The following is a 21,557-nucleotide window of genomic DNA, read 5'->3' as shown; positions in this document are numbered from 1 at the left end:
CCAATTTTTATCTTTCTTCTTCATGCATAAAGGATAAGTTTCGGTAACAACAATGACCAAAAGACAAAAAATGAAGGACAAAAAATGTTAAGAAATTATAAGTATAGAACTTTCATTAGAGGTTGCAAAAGCCATATAAATATTAAGATACAACTTTTGGATATCTTACTTATTTGATAAGTTTTATCTACACGAGATATTATTGGAAAATCAACAAAATTTATATTTTATGTAAGCATGTAATTTCATTTTTAGATATATAGACAATTATAAGTCCTAACATTTTTATCAAATTTTACATTTTTCATAGTTTTCTCAATTAGCATAGGCACCTTGTGTTGAGCGTGCGTGTCCACGAACACCTTTCTCGGTTTATTAAAGATGTATGATTTACATTGCCGTGAAAATCTCATGCCTTAATAGTAATTACTAGGTGTTGTGCCCCGCGGGTGTCGCGGGGTGCCCATATTATCTTGTTGGTGAGTGTTAACTGATGGTTTTTTTGTGAAGAAGATGTTTGTATAAGAGATGGATTCTAAACAGGAAAGTAGAAACCATGCATTTTTTATATATACATGATCATTGGGAATTGCAGCTTAATACAAAAGTTAGTTGTTATTTGTACAGAACAAAATTCTAGAAAGCTGCTATGATTCGTAAACAAAAATACAATTTTTTGTTTTACATCCAACTGGAATGTAAATTGTTTAGTTTAGTTTTTGATGCTTTGTGCTTTCAGAGAAATCTGCCTCAAGATTGCGCTTGATGGAGGATGAGGTCTCTAGTAGTTTTGGATCTGGTGGGATTGTTTTGTCAGTGGTTGGGGTTGAAGATGCTGATGCTTCGGTGATGTTTGTGTCTGAAACAGTCTCCTCTGGCGTACTATTTAGGGAAGATGTTGGTCTTGTTAGCAATGTGTGTGGCGTGCTCTGTATCACTTGCTGAGATAGTGTTTGACTTGCCCATATAATGTAGTGTAACAGTGTCAATTGATGATTTATTTGTGAAGAAGATGTTTGGGTATGAAATAGGTTCAGAGTATAAAAGCAAAAAGCATGCGTTTTTTTTATATACATTCTAAATGGAGAGTGCAGCTTGGTACAAAAGTTAGTTGCAATTTTTACAGAACAAAATTCTAACGAGCTGCCTTGGTTGTTGAACAAAAAGTGTAGTTCTTACTTTTACATTTGACTGTAATGTAAAGTGTTTAGTCTAGTTTTTTATGTTTTGTGACTTGAGAGAAATCTGGCTCAAGATTGCGCTTGACGGATGATGACATTTCTGCTAAGAGTGAGGTTGAAGAGGCAGGTATTTCAGTGACATTTGTGTCTGAAACAGTTTCCTCGGCTGTATTGCTAAGTGCAGATGTTGGTCCTGTTAGCAGTGTTGGTGGCGTGGCCTGAGCGAGTTGATCAGAGAGAGTTTCACCTGCTAATTCTTCTGGGATGAATGCTGTTAAAAAGTAGAGTGGCATGTAATGTCTTTGAGATGGGCAGTATGATCTGACTTCGCAAAGTAGTGTTTGCCTCTGTAATTCTTGATTGATGTGCTGAATGGGAATTGGATCTTGCTGTAATATATATTCATAGTAAATGTTAAAAAGCTATGAATATGCATGTATTATATATTACCTTTTTATGAAGGTAAGTTCAATTCAGTACCTTGAGGTATCTTTCGTAGATTTCTAAACCAGTGAATCCAAGTAATGTTTCAGCATGCTTGTCCTCTGCTGTGATTGATAGGAAACCAGTATCATCCGTGATATTGAGCTGGACTTTGGCTCTGTTGAAGTATTAGGAACAGAGAGTTTAAAATTTTTACTTGGCAAAAAAATTGTAATTACTGTACAGATATATGAAATCGAACACTTACTTTGGTCTTGGAATTTTGTTTTTGGAATCACAAAAGTTACAATCAAATTCCATATCCATCAAAGCGCCAGTAGACTTGTTGCAAGTAGGACAAGTAGGAGAGAAAAAGCGTTGGTTGAGATTCACTATTAATGGCATTCCCTTGATCCAGAAATGTTTCATCTGTTGTCGTAGGAGTTTGAAATGATAATGCATAAGTTTCTAAAGGATAAGGGAAATATTTGAGAATGTAAAAAGGGAATACAAATATGTGTTATATGAAATGTTGATATACTGGAGGTGTAATGAGTATGAGAGAAATAAATATAATGATAGATGAGGGATATTGTGAAGTTATAGGAACAATGTGGATCAGGCATTAAAATGCAACTTGACTGAGAAATGAGGTGTACCTGTGGTGTGGAAGAAATGATCTGTGAGATTGGCCGTATTTGGGTTTGAAGTGGTGCAACTGGCTGCTGCTTGTCCTTTTCATATAATTTCTCGTTGATGACTTTGTGAATGTATGATCTGTTCTCATCGATCCTGTAATATAGGCTAAGAGTTAGAATATTGACTTATATGGATATTTTTTTATGGGTAGATCAATCTTAGTGCTAGAGGGTGCTGTAATTATTCATACCAGATTTTCATTGTGGCTGCCTGCTGAAGTGGGGGATCAAGAACTATGGTAGTATTCGGTCTTGTAGTGATATCAATTGCTTCAATAATCCAGGTAAATGAGTATGTGAAAAGTAAAAAATAATAATGTATTGAGTCAATGTATATAGATGAGCATCTGATAAGAAAAATATATGTTTGTTTGGGCCATAGAGGATTTACCATGAAATGCTGTGATCTTTGGTCTGATAATCAGTATCACTGGATGTGTGTGAATCATGTTCATCAGTTGAATTCCTTCAATATAGACGAATGGCTCCCACATGGTGAAAATCATTGGTCTGCATCTGCACCAATAATATATATGATAATCTTAATGAAGATAAATATATATACAGGAATATATGCATTTTTAATATATGATATCTGTTTAGATGAGTATAAAATTCGAAAAAAAAATTAAATGGAAATCATACTCTGGGTTGACAGCAACAAATCTCCGAATTGTTCGAGGTCCTCTAGCAGTTGGTATGATTGTTTCTGGGAATCCTTGTATAATAGCGCAGAGGATATCTGCAGTGAAATATTGAGTAAGTGAAATATAATTTGTGTAACATAGTTAATGTGAAAATATATAGTTTATTTATATGTAATTGTAAGTTGAGGAAGGGAAGCACTACTAAATCTATCAACATCACTATTTTTGTATTTGTCAAGCTGCCAGAATGTAGTAATGGGGAAATGATCTTCAAATTGTATTTTTTTTTGCGTTGGTTGCTGCTTTAATGAAGGTGGCCTTTGTTACTGTGAGTTGATATGGCAGGGATCCAGCTTGATTTCTTGCATCTGTTATGGGGGATATACCAGCATTGCCAATATAATATGCATGATATAATTGAAGCTTGTTGTCTGCATGGCTCACATCTCTATTGAATGCAATTGCTTGAATTGTTTCATTCTGGAAAAAAGAGCAGTGAGTTAGATTCACGAAGTAGTTAATTAGAAGAATCAAAAATAATAGGTATGAGAAATTGTGTATACCAATCAGATGGCAAAAGACATAAGCAAGTCTATGATAAAAGATACAAGCAGTTTATAAGAGAGAGGAAATAGTATAAGTGTTTTACCTTTTCATTTGTAAACATGAAACGCTGGAACAAAGAGCCTTGGTCTTTTGCAGGAAATATATTTGATTTTTCAATGACAATGATCTTGATCATCCAATCCTGAGATTTTTCTGTTAGATCACTAATGGCTGTGCATCTGTCATCCATATCTGCAATATAGGATAAGAAGTTTTATAGATATTCAATAGATTAGTTTATAGAAGCAGACAGGAGGCATACACGTAATTGTATAATATAACTATGCAGATAATTATTACTCAAGTATCAGCAGCAGCAGCTAGGATTTCATGATAAACAATATTTCGAGTATAATTGCTTTCTGTAGACTGGACAGTAACAGGTCTTAGCAAGATCTTCACATTTGCTGAGGTTTTTGCTCTAGACAATGCAACATATAATTGTCCATGCGAAAAGACAGGTTCCTTTAAGTATATTCCAACAAAATCAAGTGTTTGTCCCTGTGATTTATTGATTGTCATAGCAAAGCATAATGAAATTGGAAATTGAGTGCGTTTGAAGGGTATTGGGTAAGATTCATCATTCGAACTATGCAATGGAATGCGAGGAATAAACACATGTTTACCAGCATGAATACCAACTGAAATCTCAGCATGTATGACATTCTTATCAAAATTTAAACAAATGAGACGTGTTCCGTTGCATAAACCTTGTGCAGGGTTAAGATTTCTAAGAAGTATAACTGGGCACATTGGTTTCAAAATTAGTTCATGTGGGGGTAATCCAGGAGGTTGAATGGAATTTAAGAAATCTCCATGATCAGCCTGTTTTGCTGGATCAATTGTTTGATCGAAGCTGATGTATCTTGTTTCTTGCCCTGGAAATCTTTCAATCAAAATTTGATTGACTTCTTGAACTGTATCATTTGTTGTACTCAAAATAGCTTTGTTAGTAACTGCAGAACTGTTGTTTAAAAAGTCAGGCAAGGATGGATATACAGTATTTATCAGAAGGTTCAATGAGGTTTTATCATCGATAAAAGGTATGAGCATTGAAGGTTGAAGCTTGATTTTGTTATCTAAAATTGTTGGCTCTGTTCCATTTCCTATTTTCAGTAAAAAGTCAGAAAATGAAGGATCTGACCGTGCTCTCATGTTTTCAGTGAGTCGGATCTTTTGCAGGTGAGGCCATAGGTAAGAATTGACAAGGGATGCTGAGACATAATCTTCTCGTTGACCTTTTCTCACCACTGGCAAAGTTTGCCGGAAGTCTCCACCAAAAACAAGAACTTTTCCACCAAAGATACAATCAGAGTTTAGCAAGTCTCTCAATAATCTGTCAAGGGATTCAATGGCGTATTTCTTGGCCATTGTTGCTTCATCCCAGATGATTAATCTTGCAGCTTGAACTAACTGACCAATGGCACTTTGTTTGGAAATATTGCAGGTACTATTAATTTCCTGATGAAGAGGTATCTTAAAGCGAGAGTGGGCAGTGCGACCTCCAGCAAGTAATGATGCTGCAGCTCCTGATGTTGCTGTTGCCAGGGCAATGTCTCCTCTTGATCTAACAGTTGCAAGCAAAGCCTTGTATAGAAAGGATTTTCCAGTACCACCAGGTCCATCAATGAAGAATGCAGCTGGAACATTGGTATTGACTTTTTCCATTATTCTATCAAATGCATGTCTTTGACCATGATTGAGCACAGATACAGCTGCTAGATCTTGTTCAGAAATGGGAATTGCATATTCTGCTTCAATTTCTTTTGTGATAGCAGCGGAAGACATTGTTGAAATTGATTGTGAGAAGCCAAAATCTGTTATACTCTTTCCCATTTTTTTGTAAATGTTCATCAATAAGATGAAGGACTTTTGCTCTTGTTTGTTCTTCTGATAGAAAAGACTGATTTGCTATGTCTTCTGATAGTGAGTAATAGAATTTGTCCCAAAGGTCTTTTGGACTACTTGGCGGAGAATATATCAAAATGACAGCAAATAGTTGTCTTAGAGATGATGGCATTTTGTACAGTGCAGCCTCTGATAGACATTGTTCTGCTCCGTTATCAATCTGTAACAATCCTCGAATTTCTGCAGCCTTTTTAAATGAACAAGCAATGAATCCATTTACTGTCTTTAAATCAGTAAAAGATTTTGGTTTTCGAACATGCATCAGCAGCATTCTAAGATAGTATCTTTCGCCTTCTATTGGATGCGCTGTAGTGATACGACCAATGACTTGTCCACGTTTTCGAGGATACCAGATTCTATCATCTTCATCCCAAACAAAGTATTGGGGAAATTCTTTATATAATAAATTGAGATCCTGAGCTTGCTTATTTGTTCGATTAAGAGCAAAGAATTCTGTAAGCATTGTTCGTTGAAGTCTTTCATCTTGAATGATATCCTGCAGTGGTCTATCTTCATGGAAGGGCATTGATTGATAATCTTGCAGGTGTAAATGTAGAACAATGACAGCTGGATTAATGACACTGAGATCAAAAGCAAATATTCTCCACATAGCTTCTGGGGCACAGATCCATCGACCAGACTGGAAATTTTTAATTTCATCAACAATTTTGTCTGCTGCTTCTGCATTTAGCTGGTATAGAACTCGGTCATGGCCCTTGTATATATACTTATATATGTATTTCACAGCTTCGATGGCAGAACAAATTTCAACGTTGATGTGACAATCATATTTTGCTAGAAGATATGCATTATAAGGAATAACCCAACGATTGTCCAACTTGTGATCTCTGATCATGACACTGTTTCCATTATCACGCCTCCTATACAGTGGATATGAATTCTTTCCATGCTTTGTGAATTCAGAAAAATCTTTCGGATAGTTGTTTTTACATTTCTGATTCTGTCGCATACAAGGGCTCTTTACATTCAGAGATCCGCACGGACCATGAAGCATGTGTTTTATAACAAGAGAGAAGAGATATGGTGATTTGAATCTATCTGGCAGCTCTGCAGAGACAATTCTGTCGTACTCTTCTGGAGAGTACATTTTCCACTTGTCTTTAAGGATGATCAAAAAGTGAGCATGTGGTAGACCGCGTTTTTGGAACTCAACCACATATGTATATGCTGCTACTTGTCCAAAAAGATTTTTTTTCAATAGGTCTTCTTTCAATTGTTCCATTTTTGCACGGAAGACACGAGCAATTAAGTCAGGACGATTCTGACTTTCATCTTTTTGTTCCAAATGCTGTTTGATTTCTGGCCACGACGGATTACAAGTCATAGTAAGGAAAATATCAGGTTTTCCATACCGTTGCACTAATGCCATTGCATCCATGTACCTGCGACGCATGTCTCTTGGGCCACCTATAAAGCTTGCTGGCAAAATGATGCGCTTGCCAACATTTGCAGCATTTCTTTCACCATTTGCAACAACATCTACTAATCCTTGATATGCTTCCGTTCTTAATTTGTTTTGTCTGCCTCTGTAAAATTCCAATCTTGAAGTCTCCAACTTTACATAAGTATCAACAGAGTATTGCTGTAGAAGGCGACTGATATGTAAAAGATTTGATTGATCTGCATTTCTAATTTGAAACTTGTATGCATAGTACTCTCGACATGAAACAGTTGGCCGCCTTTTTTTTTTTTTTTGACAGCTGCAATAGTAATAAAAAATTAAAGATTAAAGCTATGATTTAGCAAGAAGGAATTTAAAATCTCTAATGGTTGAACAAAGACATATGATTGTACCTTGCTCTTCTGCATCGATAATGTGATCCATGTTGGTACATTGATGAAGAGGCAGTAAATTTTCTTGACTGCAAGTCTGATCAGGCCGCTCTAATATATCAGCTTTGGTTTTTCGAAGAATTCCTGGATGCCAACCTGTTTCCCCTCGAGCATATATAAGAGGATATTGCAGTGCATCATAACACCCATAGTATTGCTTAACTATTTTCTTGTTGCCTGTTTTTGTAGAGATTTCAATATTTCTGGAACTTTGAGTGCTATTCAGATCACTTTCAGACCAAATGGCTGCAACTTGAGATACTGTAGGTGTATTGTACACACGTTGATCCAATCCTGAGTCAGACTTTAGAAATATCCGATATCTGTCTAGGTCCTGAACTTCTGTCAAGCTTCGAATAAAAGCAGAATATGGATTTTCATCAAGTATAGACCTCAGCTGTTGTACAATAGACTCTTTGAATTTGCCTGAGATAGCCATTCTATTTGCTAACTCATGTTCTGTATCATAAAAATACAGTTGCAAGTTTGATGCCTTGTCATCTTCAGAAGGAAATAATGAGTTCATAAAATGGTATATCTGTCCTTGCACCCTAAAAGTATAGATACCATCATTCCTCTTGCTGAGATCTTTATCATAATGAACCCCCAGAGATGTGAAAGCAAACATGTTATTATAACTCCTAACACATTGTCTGAATTCTTTTGATTCAGGAGTGTTTGCTTTATAAAGCTGTACTAATCTATCAGGCATTTTGGTTGGTGCTAATTTAATCTCTCCAGAAGCACAGCAGAATCGAGGCGGCTCCATGTAATACCGTTTAGCATGGCAGTGAATACAATCTGGAACAAATGGCAATATACTTGGCTCTGATTGTATCTGCTCTATGAGCGGTATATTTGTTCGGCGGCGATCATTATCTAAAAGTATACAGCATAGCCAGTATCTGGTTATGCAAGAAATAAAAGCATATTGACCAGTATAAATAGGATATAGGATATAGGAGTAAGATTGAAAATTGATAAGATACCCGGTCGAAGGTTTGAAGATGTTGCTATATTAGATCCTTCGTTTATGGATGAGTTTGAGGCTGAAAATTCAAAGTTTGAAATGCAAGCTGAATATTTTATGGAGAAATTAAGTGATTGAGTGAGCTAGCATGTCTCTCTGATTTCATATTGATAGTAAGTGGATGATTTAAAGAACGATATCACTACTACCTGAATGAGGAGGAAGAGGAAATTGGTGTACATGAACATGTGGCGAAACTGAATTAAAGAAACTCTGTGAAACCGAATCACCGTTTATAGCTGGACAAACTATATGAATAAAAAATTAACAAGATGATCAAGCCTGCTATAGGTCAGGGGAAAAAAGGACACAAAAAAAAGAGCAGATAACAATAAGGGAAGAATATTACATGGATCAATGCTGGACACAGTTGAAGTTGATGGAATATCTGTGTTATCTGGAAGTGAAAACACAGGCAAATCCAAACAGAAATAGCCGACTGCATGTTTAGCTGGCAAATCATGATGAACAGGAACATCAAAAAGATTCTGCTCAGTTGTCTGAGGAGCAGTGGTCATAGGTAAAACCTGCGTTTCTGCACTCTGGGGTTCAATAGGCAAAAGAGCTGCTTTTTTATGTCGAACTAATTTTCTAATATATCTTTCGCGATCACGACGGCTTTTTTCTAAACGATATTCATCTTCTGAGGAAAATTTACGTTTCCGAGGCATATGCAATTGTAGCTAAAATTAAGAAAATTCTGTTATCCATGACATCCAACAATCACAATCATAAATCATCTAAAGTTTCTTGGAGGAGACAAAACAAGCGTGAATGAAAGAGATGATTACCATTTAATAAGCAAAATGATAACAAACACAGAAAATAAAACACAACGAAGTAGAACAGGCTAAACACTAAGCAGATGAGGAACAAATAAGTAAATGAGAGATTGTTTTACCTGAACAATAAGCTTCGAATAGGATGACTGAGCTAAGCTGCATGGAATAAACCGATAAGATCACAGAAAAGATAAATATAATATGGAAGCAGCTAACATAAGAAAAGTCAGAGTCCATGCAAACTAAAAACTTGCAACAAAGAAATGGAAATGATGGGGAAGAGAAAATGATAAAAGCATAATCTGAAGTATATGAAACAAAAATAAACAGACACAGTGAAAAAGCAAAAAGTTCACCGAAGGAACAACGTAATAAACAGCTATATTAGGTGCAAAAATGGAGAAATACAGTAAAGGAAAACAGGCACCACCTGATTGAAGCGAGCGAGAATGAGGAAACTGGAAACAAAAATCACCAAAAGCTGGCACAAGATGGAGGCTTAACAAAAAGATGCAAAACAAAAGAGAAACATCTCTAAAACATTATAATAGTTGCTGGTATGCACGTAGAGAAAGTCAAAGCAAAGAAACTGACGGTGGAAAAGCTAATGTAGATATAGCACACAGAGTGCTTAACTATACAAAGAGTCTGTGCTTTGGTAAAAGCAAGCACATGCATGCATTAAATCCACGTAATGATTGGAAGTCCACTATGATAAAAGAATCAAACGAAGCAAGGATATCTGTAATCACCGAACGAACCAAATATAGCTGTAATGCGTAAGCTGCAAGCACGTAAGATGAAATTTGACCCAGTGCAATCTGCAAGGTGTAATCTGTAAGCATGCAACACGCAAGGCAAAATCTGACTGTGTAATTTGTAACCATGCAACACGTCAGGCAAAATCTGACACACTCAAATGAGAATTGCACCACGTAATGTGAAAGGAACAAAGAAGAACCATGTAAGATCTTATGAGTAACTTTAATTTAATAATCGAAAGAGTTTAATTTAATGGATTTAATAAGGTAGACAACTAATTATCATTTTGTATTGAGCACATATACGTTATATTATGATATTCAATCTTAAAGCTAACAATAGCTAACAAATATCATCAATCTTATATACAAAAGTTCTAATTAGCTTTAATTTAATAAGTCACAAAACTAATTACCACGTTGTATCGAGCACATTTATGTTATGCTATTCAATCCGAAAATGCAATAGCTTTAATTTCATAATTGAGCAGCTTTAATTTAATAATTGAGAGATAAATCTTATACACAAAAACTCTAATTAGATTTAATTTAATAAGACACACAACTAATTGTCACTTTTATTGAGCACATTTAAAACACACAACTAATTATCACTTTGTATTGAGCACATTTATAATAATTGAGAGATCAATCTTATACACAAAAGCTCTAATTAGATTTAATTTAATAAGGCACACAACTAATTATCACTTTGTATTGAGCACATTTATGCTATGCTACTCAATCTAAAAATACAATAGCTTTAATTTAATAATTGAGCAGTTTTAATTTAATAATTGAGAGAGGTTGATTTAATGGAATAAAGCAACGCAATACCTTTAATGACTTTAATAACGGAGAGGGCTTGATTTAATCAAACAAAGCAGGGACACAAAAGCTCTAATTAGATTTAATTTAATAAGGCACACAACTAAAGATTTATTTAATAATTAATATTTAAAGTGTTTTATATGATAGTAGGGTTGAAATAATAAATAGAGGAACAATATATTGGATTAATATATATTTATAAATAGATATAGTAATATTGTTGTAATTTGTATTTAATTTTTTAAGAGTAACAGGATGTAAATATTATTTAAATTAATGGAATGTAAATCATTTTTTAAGAGGTGAGATAAATTAATACTTTAAAATAATTTCGATATGTTTATTTTTATATTGTTAAATATAAGTGGAAGTAGAATAAACATATTTTTGTCAATATACACACTTTCGACAAAATTAATAAATAAGCGAGTTATACATATAGAATTTTTATTCTTTAGTATGTATTAGATACACATAGGATTTTTAGTGACCTACGTAATTTTTTGATATTTAATATTTTTTGACAAAGTTAATAAATAAGTGAGTTAATAAATAAGCGGATAAATATAAAGAACGACGGAAAATTATAAACATAAAAATAGTGTCGAAATTATAATTATTTCACATAACTAACACTTATTATATGTTAATACAAAGTAGTATTATTAATTTATATATATTAGATGCATGCTAAACATATATGATTTTTATTAATCTGCATTAATACAAAACACCATAATCAATTTATATATATTGATTAGATACATATAGAATTTTTATTCGTTTGTATGTATTAGATGTACATAGAATTTTTAGCAACTTGCATATTTTTTTGATATTGAATATGTTTGTGTATATAGCATCCTGCATATTTTTTTGATATTTAATATGTTTGTTAATATATACGTTTTTAGAGAAAGTTAATGAGTAAGCGAATAAATATAAAATAGTGGTAAAATTGTAAACATAAAAATACATTGGTCAATATACACGGCCTGAAGATAGCAAAGCGATGCGAGGAAAAGATTGAAGAAACAAAAGGACAAAATTGATTGGCAAATTACAAACGAACCAAGAGAAAGGGTACAATGGGAACAAAGCAACAAAAAAAGAAATGAGGACAAACGGAACAGAATATGTTTGTTAATATATACGTTTTTAGAGAAAGTTAATGAGTAAGCGAATAAATATAAAAAAGTGGTAAAATTGTAAACATAAAAATACATTGGTCAATATACACGGCCTGAAGATAGCAAAGCGATGCGAGGAAAAGATTGAAGAAACAAAAGGACAAAATTGATTGGCAAATTACAAACGAACCAAGAGAAAGGGTACAATGGGAACAAAGCAACAAAAAAAGAAATGAGGACAAACGGAACAGAAAAGAAAGCCGCTGCATGGAGCCTGCGAAAAGACCAAAAAGAACGAAATCAGCTGCGAAATCACAGCGAAACCGGGAAAATTGACTGTAGCTGCACCTTCGGCGCTTTATGTAGTTTAGGATTAGAAAGATTGGAGCCTGGATAGAAGTTTTCCCACAAAGAAATCCAAATAGGAAAATATTCAATAAACGTAACTGAAAGTTAATACAGAAACAACCAGTAGATATAAAAGGACAAAAAAATCAATAAACCTCGAAAGAGTTCCGAGCGTGCGGCGATGGAAGCAAAGCCGTAAAACCTCCATTTTCTTGCTTCCATTCTCCACCTTCAACTTTATATAAACTCCATTTCAATTTAAACATTCAAAAAAAAGGGGAAAAATCTATCCAACCCATTATTGAATTCATTTCCCTCAACAAAGAACAATAGTTTTCTCCTATTTTCCAAATGCCAGGGGCGGGACTAGCAAAAGCCACTGATAAAAACCCAAACTGTAAAGAAATTGTTTTTATTGGCGGAATTTTTCTTGATAATACAATTTCTTCTTCAATTCTAGATGCAATTTCTTCAAAAACAACTCATTCTGATGACCCGCATTTCTCCATTTCTTACCAGAAAAAGAAGCCTTTGTTCAAATTTCCCGCGGTTAAGGGGGGCGATTTTTTGTGTGTTGGATTGTCAATTAGGAGTAAAAACGGTTTGGTTGAGAATTCTAACCAATTTTTGTGGTTTAATGGAGTTGAAAGAAGCTGTAAAGAAGAAGCATTAGTGGAGCCCAATGGGGTTGGCGATATTGAAGATGAGGGAAACAAGCAGAAGGTGCAATTGCGCGACAGCGGTCGCGGAGCCGTGAATACCACCAAACATTTGTGGGCTGGAGCTGTAGCTGCCATGGTTTCAAGGTATATGCTACAATTATTCTGTTTTGTTTTATCATAATCTTTTTGGGGGTTATATGTGATCCTCAGGATGTTCAACTTGAAGGGTCAATTTACATTTATTTTTCTACATTTTGTTTTGTTCTTAATTTGGCTGATAATGGTTATGCTTGCGTTTATATATGATTATCTTAAAACTTTTCTTGCATGGAAATGGAAATGGAAAGGAGAACCGCAGAAACTCTTTTCCCAAAAAAAAAAAACAAAGAAAAGAAAAGAATTCAAAGAAAGTGTAGTGGATTTATTGTACGTTGATATTGAATTTGATGCTTTAATATAGGGTTAGATGATAAAGGAGCTAATTTTCCTATTAGGATTACGGGCAACTAATAACACTATTTGTCATTTACGTTTAACAACCATACATTCTTGTGAATTTTTTTTTTAAAAAAAGAAACCTTCAAGTGAGATCGAATGCATCTATTGAGCTCTTTGATAAAATCTAGAAGTTTATACATTTTTTTCCTAATTGAACTGTATTATAGTGACAAATATACCTGTTTTCACTAATTTGATGAGTACGACTAAAGTGCGGCCTAGGATTGTTTCTTTCCTGGGAGTTTTGAGTTATCATCTCACTCACATTCAATTGTAAGAGATGTTCATTGTTTGACTTTCTTCCAATGAAAATGGAATTTATGTCATATATATCAAGTTTAATCTTTGGATTAGGATTGACCATGTTTCCTATTCCACTGGAGTTACAGTGACAGAGAGACATGTTATGACCCAAACTTAATCATCTGATATTCATTTTTGATCAGATCATCATTTCCAGAATTTGGTTAGGGAGTTGTGTAATATTGCTAGATTAGCGAGTACTAATGGCTTAGTTAGTTGAAGAGAAGAGTTAGTTACGTATAAGTGCTCTATAAGCTGAATCTATATATCAGAGCTTTGGGATGTAAAGAAGTTCTGTATGTGAATTGTAATCTCCTCTCTCAGACAATGAATTCTACTCTTTTCTCTCCTTAATTCTGAACTCTATCTTCCCTATCCTTTCTGCTGTCTTCTTCCTTAATTCCTTAATTCTTCAGCCCTGATCAGTACAATTGGTACTAGAGCTTGTGGTCCTCAGATGCATGCTTCTGTTGCCCCAATCAAAGAATTCTCTTTCCTAATTCTTTTCTCTCTATCCCTCTGTTCTCTCTGTACTTCCTTGTCTTTTCTTACTCTTATCTCTATTTCTTTGCTCTTCCATTAATCTGCATTCTTCCTCTACTTCTTTTCTTTTCTTTCTTCCCCTGATTGATTCTTTTCATTCTTGATTCACCCACCTTTAAGACCATGAAATTCTTGAATTTGAGACCGTGAAAATGGATAAGCAACGGAATATGGAGGAAGATGGTATGATTGAAACATCCTTGATTGATGAGGATGAAATCTTCAAATGATAGCTTCCACTGGAAGATTATCCATCAATCTGGGTTTCACCAAAGAGGAGGAGATGGATAATCTAGTAAAATTGGGGAATGGAGGGAGTGAAATTTTGGGCCATCCTATGTTTCTTACTCAAGGAATAACCATGACTCTTGGTTATCAAGAAGTGAATATAGATTCAAACCTTGCCGATAGAAGTGTTGAAGTATCTAACGCTCCAAGAATTGCGGAGAATGAATGTTCTTCTTATGTTGGAGTGACAGGTTCTGTTTTGGGGTAGATGAGAATGGGTTCTGGGTTTTTAATGAAAATCAAGCAACTGTTGAAACTGATTATGACAACGACGAAAATGATAGGATGATGGATATACAAAATTTTCAGGCTCAGATTTCCTTGGAGACGAAATTGATCAGCCCAAACGAGATTTTTTATTTGGGAGTTGCGGAACTCCAATACTAAGCCAAACATTGTTCTGATGATGGTGAAACAGATGGGAATGAGTTTTTTACTTGAACCAAATGGAGAAAACAATTATTCCAACTCCATAGTGGAAACAGTTGGTAATGAATTCGAACTTTCTAATGATCAGTTCCATATCTTGATTCATCATCCAAAGTTACTGCATAATTTTCTTGATGAACTTGCATCTTCTGTCAGTTCTTATAGAGGTTCTTTAAGCTTGAATGAGGATTATCTGGGTCTTCCCAAAAAGATTTCTGATTTTCATGATCTATTAAGTACATTTAAAGTTGATACAAGGTTCACTTTCTTGTTTGATGATGCCTATGGAAATCATGTTGCTGTTGATATGAGAAAGATTAAAACCTTGGCCTTTGTTGATGTTGACTCACGAGGCATCGATCTTAAGCTGGAAAGAGAGATGATTAGCTGGATGGAGTACCAAAATTCAAAGAAAATTATCAAGGATGAAATTTCTACGAATCTAAAGAAGCTGATACGGGTTGGAGAAAATGCATCTAGTAGGGCAGGATCAACAGCTTATATTTCCAGCTGTGGGCCATTCAAAGTGTTGTGGTCTAGATCCTCAAAAATGTTACTGGGCATACTTGAAGTGGTATACTCAAGGGCTGTTCTAGGGGATCTGGGTTTAGTTGTCAATCACCCAAGAAGAAGGAAATATGATTGTTTGTTTCACAATGACGAGCAGATTACTTCGAGATGGTACAATGAGGACGTTCTTGACAGTTTGCAGGGGATTGAATTACCCACGTACTTGTCAAATACCAGAATTTAATCCTGGGGAAAATGAGTCCACTGAAAACAGAATCAGTGGAAGAGAGGACTGGCCTTGTATGTCCAGATGAAAAGTGCAAAAATCTGATGATACATGGAGATCTTAAGATTTGCAGTAGAGTGATTGCTACTAAGTTCAATGCCAAAATTGAAGATTTTGGTTTGGCAGAAGTTTATCCACATTGTTTCGCAACAAGAAATGGCACTATACCATTTGGAACTAATAAATATGTAGCTCCTGATTGTGTTTTGTCTCATTTTCTAGCAATAGGAATGGTTGTTACTGGTGGCAGGGAAATTTGTGAATCTGTCAAGTATAGAGATGGACATGCTCATGATGAGTTAACCGCAATTTATGACATCAGTGGAGAAATGGCCAGAGAAATACATTTACTTTCAGCTGTTGAAACATTTCCTATATTATATCCTGAGAAGCTCACATTTGGAGAATTTGAAGATTACAAAGTTTTAAGATCAAGTTTTCCAGTGGATCCAGGAGGTGCTGCAGTAGCTAGGTCAGTGGGTGAGTTTGGTTAAGGGTGATTAGTCATAAAGGTTCTGAAATCAATCGTTCATATTTCTGTGAAGAAGAATTGGTAGATAAGTGCCTGTCAAACTCCTTATGCTCTGTGGCTTACTTTGTGTGCTATGGAGTACTATCATTTGTATTTAGGCACTTTGCCCTTGTACATTTTAGCTTGTGTACTCCATGCAAATGTTTGAAGTTGATCATAGGGACTAGGATTTTTTTTTGGGGGGGAGGGGGGGGGGGGGGGAGGGGTGGGTATTGTTATGACCCAAACTTAATCATCTGATATTCATTTTTCATAAGATCATCATTTCCAGAAGTTGGCTAGGGAGTCGTATAATATTGCCAGAGTAGTGACTCCTAATGGCTTAGTTAGTTGAAGAGAAGAGTTAGTTACATATAAGTGCTCTATAAGCTGAATCTATATATAAGAACTTTGGGATGTAAAGAAGATCAGCTTATATGTGAATTGTAATCTCCTCTCTCAAACAATGAGTGCTTCTCTTTTCTCTCCTTAATTCTGAACTCTATCTTCCCTATTCTTTCTGTTTTCTTCTTCCTTGATTCTTCTTCTCCTTCCTCTCCTTCTATCTTCCTCAATTCCTTGATTTTTCAGCTTTGATCATTACAAGATAAAGGCATAGTACAGGAGAATTTTGTCTCCGATTACTGTCTCCCGTGTTAATTAATATAGGGCCATGGGATATTCCTATTGTGTATTCAGTTTTCTTAGGAATCTCACTGACATATGATCTATATATAGGATCAGAATTTCGTATGTACAGTATGAATTACTTCTTGAATGCATCAAAAGTCTTTTTATTGGCTTTTTCACACGTACAACTTTCCAACTTCCATATGTTTCACCATCATAAAATTTCTCGTGCCTGCATGTGTGCTGCTCTGGCTATTGGTTTATGATTTAGTAAATGAAACTTTTAGAAAACAATCAAACGGTATCTCTTTTTTGCATAACAAGCAAGTAATTTCCCCAATCTCCTCATGCAAGACAATGAACATTCACACTCTTAATGTGTGTTGGAGCCCTAGTCTTTGTCATTTTACTTTTTCTCTATAGTTTGGTCGTGATGATGGATTTCCATTGACTCTTCATTTGTTTGGTCTATTCGACATGTATATTCCATAGGCTGGATATTCTTTTTTTTTTTTTGCCAAGTTTCATGTGTCTATAGTGGATGCCTGTCTCTTTTCTTCTTTATGTCCTTGCAACTTTCTGGAAGTGACACGGTGATAACTTTTCATTTCACAAGAATGAATATTAAGGAAATGTATTGGCTTTTGACAAAAAGTAATTCCAAGCTTCTTGTTTTGTCTTTTCATGGTTGTAAACAACTTACTCAATGTATGACTTATCTCGCTTTTCAGAACATTTGTTGCTCCGTTGGAGAGACTAAAACTTGAATATATGGTTCGTGGTGAAGAGAAGAAATTGTTTGAGCTCATCAAGACTATTGCTGCTACTCAAGGCTTGAGAGGCTTCTGGAAAGGAAATTTAGTTAACATTCTCCGCACTGCTCCTTTCAAGGCGGTCAACTTTTATGCCTATGATACATACAGAAAGCAACTTCTTAAATTACATGGAAATGAAGAAACCACGAATTTTGAGCGGCTTATTGCTGGTGCTGCTGCTGGTATTACTGCTACTGTCCTCTGCTTGCCTCTGGACACTGTAAGAGGTTATCCATATACTTTTTGATTTCCATACTTTCAAGCCATTGTAGTGTGGCCACTTTGTTTTCAATGGTCATTTTGGTTGTCAAACTTATTCTTTCAAGAAGAAGAAGAATGAAGGAGATATAATAGTTCAAAACTGAATAAATATATATATATATATATATATATATATATAAAGCATGCGTTTTGCTGCTTTTATCACCTAGGCACCAAAAGAAGTAAGTGCAGTTTTGTTTTACTATAATGAACTTAATGTGTCATATAAACCCTGGAGATGTTAGATATTTTTCTTTTGACCATAGATAAGCCATGCAGTATAGTTCATATTGTATAGAGCATTAATGTAATGTAGGCCTGCATTGCATGGGAATTACACTACAGGTATCTTTAGGTTAGTAGATGCTTGTAATATGCAGCAGGGATGTTTGTCTGCATAAAGGAGCAATACACAACAATCAGCCATCTATTGTTCAAAGCTCTTCCTCCAGGCTAATACTAAATGACAATGTACTTATCCATTACTCCATGTTTATTTGTCTGCTCAAAATCCAAAAGCATTGCTATAAGGAAGTGTTATCTTTCAAAGCTGGGAAGCCACATTTATTCTTATTCCTGCAACTTCTATTCACTAGTTTAACATGCTTGACTACATACCAAATCTTTCAGATCAGGACCAAATTGGTAGCTCCTGGTGGAGAAGCCTTGGGTGGTGTAATTGGTGCTTTTCGTCATGTGATCCAAACTGAGGGGTTCTTTTCTCTTTACAAGGGTTTACTTCCCTCCATAATGAGTATTGCACCTTCAGCTGCTGTTTTTTATGGTGTATATGATATATTGAAATCGGCTTATTTGCACTCTGCCGAAGGAAGGAAAAGAATTCAGAATATGAAGCGACAGGGTCAAGAACTGAATGCTTTGGACCAGCTGGAATTGGGACCAATCAGGACCTTACTGCATGGGGCTATTTCTGGTGCCTGTGCTGAAGCTGCCACCTACCCTTTTGAGGTTGTCAGGAGACAGCTTCAACTGCAAGGCCGGTATAATAAAGGTGGTGTGTTAACAACTTCTATAAAGATAGTTGAGCATGGAGGTGTACCAGCTCTTTATGCAGGACTAGTACCGAGTTTACTACAGGTACTTGCCTATGGTGTCTGTAGATCGACCCTGCAGCATTTTTTAATTTCTTTGGATATTATGATTTGTATATCTGCAAAGGTCACTCCAGCTATTGAAACAAAAGGGAAAGGTTTTTGTTTTCTCAATCAGTTTCGGCCTTCCGTCGCCAGTATGGCCCACTGTCTCGTTAGTAAAAATATTTAATTAACCCGAAGGATTCAATTTACCTGAAGTTCTAGGTATTTTAAGCTGACTTACATTATGTTGACAAAAAGATGAATCTTTGCTCTCCTGCATAGTCAAGTCTTGAGGTCAACAGCTTTGAGTAATTTTTCTTACTCTTGGATATATGTGTTGAGGATCCCGTTGCCTGTCAAATTTCCCCTTTCAAATCTTAGATGTTGCTGATGATGTAGTTCAAAGACAACAATAGGAAATCAGCACCTGGCTGAGCTTTGTGAATAACTTACTTTTCTTTGACAAGCAGATGCAAATTTTCTCTGCATTTCACTTTTCTTTGACAAGCAGTTGCAGATTTTCTCTGCATGATGATTGTTCTTGCTCTTTGCCGTAGAAGCAATTGGTTTTTACAATCACATCAACATGAGCTACATCGATGTTGGGTCACATTTTATTTCAAAACATTTATAGTTATTTCCACACATTTATCTGTCATTCTTCTTATTTTTCACCTCTTGTTTTATGTTTCACCCTGAATCTACAGGTACTACCTTCGGCAGCAATAAGCTATTTTGTCTACGAGTTTGTGAAGATCATCCTCAAAGTGGAATAGCAATTCAAATTCTTCTCAGTGAATTTTTGGAGTCAAAAGAGTTCAAAATGAGCGTCTCTTTTAACTTTCCAAGCGGTATGAAAGCTCTTCTACTTTACTCCTCACCCATTTCATCTTTTAGACTCTAGACTGATACAATGAGTAGCATAGGTTTTAGACCATTTTCTCATCTGTTATACGTAGACCGGAAACTTGATTTTGCTAATAGCAAAACTCTTCTGAGTGCAACTCTGAACTTCTAATAGGCAACATGGTGTACTTTGTGCATCTTATTCTCTAAGGAAGATGGTGCCTGAATACCTGCTGCAGGGTAGATGTTCATTTTAACTGAGTTTTAGATTGACATTACTAGATGAAGTCCCAATCTTTAATCGTATGATGTAGTATCTCTGAAATGCACTTTTGTTTTCTTTCTTCATCACAAAATAACACCAATTGATTGGGTGATGTGAAAGTGATGATTGCTCATGGTGCTTCACCAAGCTTGTATTTGCTTTTGGTTTTCAGCATGAGGTGTGGTTTCAACTCTCACTTTCACACCTTTCATCATTCTTTGTGCTTGGCTTTGATTCCCCTTACGAGATTTGAATGACCCAAAGAACAAAACTTCGTGCAAAGTCGTGTTCTACATTTCCATGCTTTTGTCTTGCTGGTTTAGCATTATGAAAATGGGTGAATTGAATTGAAACCTATGAATTGAGAGCCCGTGAAACTCGAATCAGCAATAGAGTGGCCCGTTCCTTCCACTGCTTCTTGGAGCCGGAGCCCAAAACTGCTGTTTTTGGCCCAACACATATTTCGATTGGGAAAAGGGCATTAGATTTCAGCTTCCACATCCAAAAAGACCAAGGCAAATCCAGAATACAAAATTATTTCTCAAAAAAGACAGGATTAGTGGATTATGAATGCAATTATATGCAGAAAGTGACTAATAGTGACATAAATTAGATATAAACGTTATTCAGATCCGGTAGAATACATGTAAACAAAAGTAAGAGAATTAAAGGTTTCCTACCGCTTCATTAAGTTCCCTTGAACTTTTAAACATATCGCTTACTTTCTCTAATTTCAATTTTTTTTTTTTTTTGGTAACATTTCAACCCATCTTACAAAAAGAGTAAGAATAGAAACTCGTTTCAAGGGAGAGAGAATTTGTCATGCCACAAGTATACGCCTACTTGTTAAATTACTACAAATTTATATGGAAATGAAAGATTTGGATACAAAGACAAGCTGCAACGAAAATAGCTTCAGCAATTAGTGCCAAGATATTAATTTTTGCATTATCAAGTTGTAAAACTATTTTCATTTCAAGGTGCAAGCACATAATTACAGTAAAGAAGAAAAAAAAACTTAAAAATTGTACGCATATCACGATTATTAATTTACATACATCATAGTTAGAGAGTTGCATATTTATTATCTTTGTTTTACATATATCACAGTTCGAATATGACACCTAAATTGGAGCCAAATTTGTATGGCAATTTTGTATCTTTTTTCTTTTTGGGCTCGTAAAAAAGGAGGGTCAACACCTTTTTTTTTTGTTGTCAAAATATTTTATATTTTGATAGCAACCATAAGGAACCTTATGAGGATAGAATGCTTGATTAGCCACAGTATGTGATATTTTTTGAAAGTCAGAGGCACTTAGTGAAATTGCTAGAGGTCTCAAGGGGGTTTTCTGAAATTATCTCTAGAAATTATCTCTATTTACCAAAAAAAGAAAGAAAAATAAAGGCGTCCTTT

At 35.1% G+C, this 21,557-nt stretch overlaps 3 protein-coding genes across 6 annotated transcripts; 1 reads left to right on the top strand and 2 right to left on the bottom strand.

Moving 5' to 3' along the window:
- Window positions 1-546: 546 nt before the first annotated feature.
- On the bottom strand, window positions 547-3,215 carry LOC140016057 (replication protein A 70 kDa DNA-binding subunit B-like). The gene is made up of 8 exons (XM_072069001.1): window positions 3,152-3,215; window positions 2,948-3,044; window positions 2,694-2,818; window positions 2,494-2,572; window positions 2,264-2,396; window positions 1,873-2,033; window positions 1,662-1,782; window positions 547-1,570 (listed from the first exon to the last, which is right to left on the bottom strand). The coding sequence occupies exons 3-8, from the start codon at window positions 2,806-2,808 to the stop codon at window positions 1,208-1,210; spliced, it is 972 nt and encodes a 323-aa protein (XP_071925102.1). The 5' UTR covers window positions 2,809-2,818; window positions 2,948-3,044; window positions 3,152-3,215; the 3' UTR covers window positions 547-1,207.
- LOC113715056 (uncharacterized) lies at window positions 3,077-9,865 on the bottom strand. 3 transcript variants are annotated; one of them, XM_072068999.1, is made up of 7 exons: window positions 9,560-9,865; window positions 8,697-9,285; window positions 8,497-8,595; window positions 8,307-8,366; window positions 7,279-8,196; window positions 3,599-3,747; window positions 3,077-3,429 (listed from the first exon to the last, which is right to left on the bottom strand). In XM_072068999.1, exons 2-7 carry the CDS (start codon window positions 9,016-9,018, stop codon window positions 3,220-3,222), a joined length of 1,758 nt encoding a protein of 585 aa, XP_071925100.1. In that variant the 5' UTR covers window positions 9,019-9,285; window positions 9,560-9,865; the 3' UTR covers window positions 3,077-3,219. The 3 variants fall into 3 exon arrangements, 2 of the variants coding, with proteins under 2 accessions (XP_071925100.1, XP_071925101.1); XM_072069000.1 differs by lacking the exons at window positions 3,077-3,429; window positions 3,599-3,747 and adding an exon at window positions 6,951-7,184 and having other exon boundaries at window positions 9,560-9,862; XR_011822393.1 differs by lacking the exons at window positions 3,077-3,429; window positions 8,307-8,366; window positions 8,497-8,595; window positions 8,697-9,285; window positions 9,560-9,865 and adding an exon at window positions 4,700-7,184 and having other exon boundaries at window positions 3,644-3,747; window positions 7,279-7,459.
- Window positions 9,866-12,358: 2,493 nt separating this feature from the next.
- LOC113713419 (probable mitochondrial adenine nucleotide transporter BTL3) lies at window positions 12,359-20,262 on the top strand. Of its 2 annotated transcripts, none has more exons than XM_027237143.2 (4): window positions 12,359-16,190; window positions 17,591-17,894; window positions 18,566-19,033; window positions 19,740-20,262. In XM_027237143.2, exons 1-4 carry the CDS (start codon window positions 15,688-15,690, stop codon window positions 19,806-19,808), a joined length of 1,344 nt encoding a protein of 447 aa, XP_027092944.1. In that variant the 5' UTR covers window positions 12,359-15,687; the 3' UTR covers window positions 19,809-20,262. The 2 variants fall into 2 exon arrangements, with proteins under 2 accessions (XP_027092944.1, XP_027092945.1); XM_027237144.2 differs by having other exon boundaries at window positions 12,413-13,005.
- The last annotated feature ends 1,295 nt before the right edge of the window (window positions 20,263-21,557 follow it).

The sequence above is a fragment of the Coffea arabica genome, chromosome 10c (assembly GCF_036785885.1).
Source record: "Coffea arabica cultivar ET-39 chromosome 10c, Coffea Arabica ET-39 HiFi, whole genome shotgun sequence".
Taxonomy (NCBI): Eukaryota; Viridiplantae; Streptophyta; class Magnoliopsida; order Gentianales; family Rubiaceae; genus Coffea; species Coffea arabica.
The sequence above is the reverse complement of the archived record's forward strand: the minus strand, read 5'-3'. Positions and strand labels throughout refer to the sequence as shown.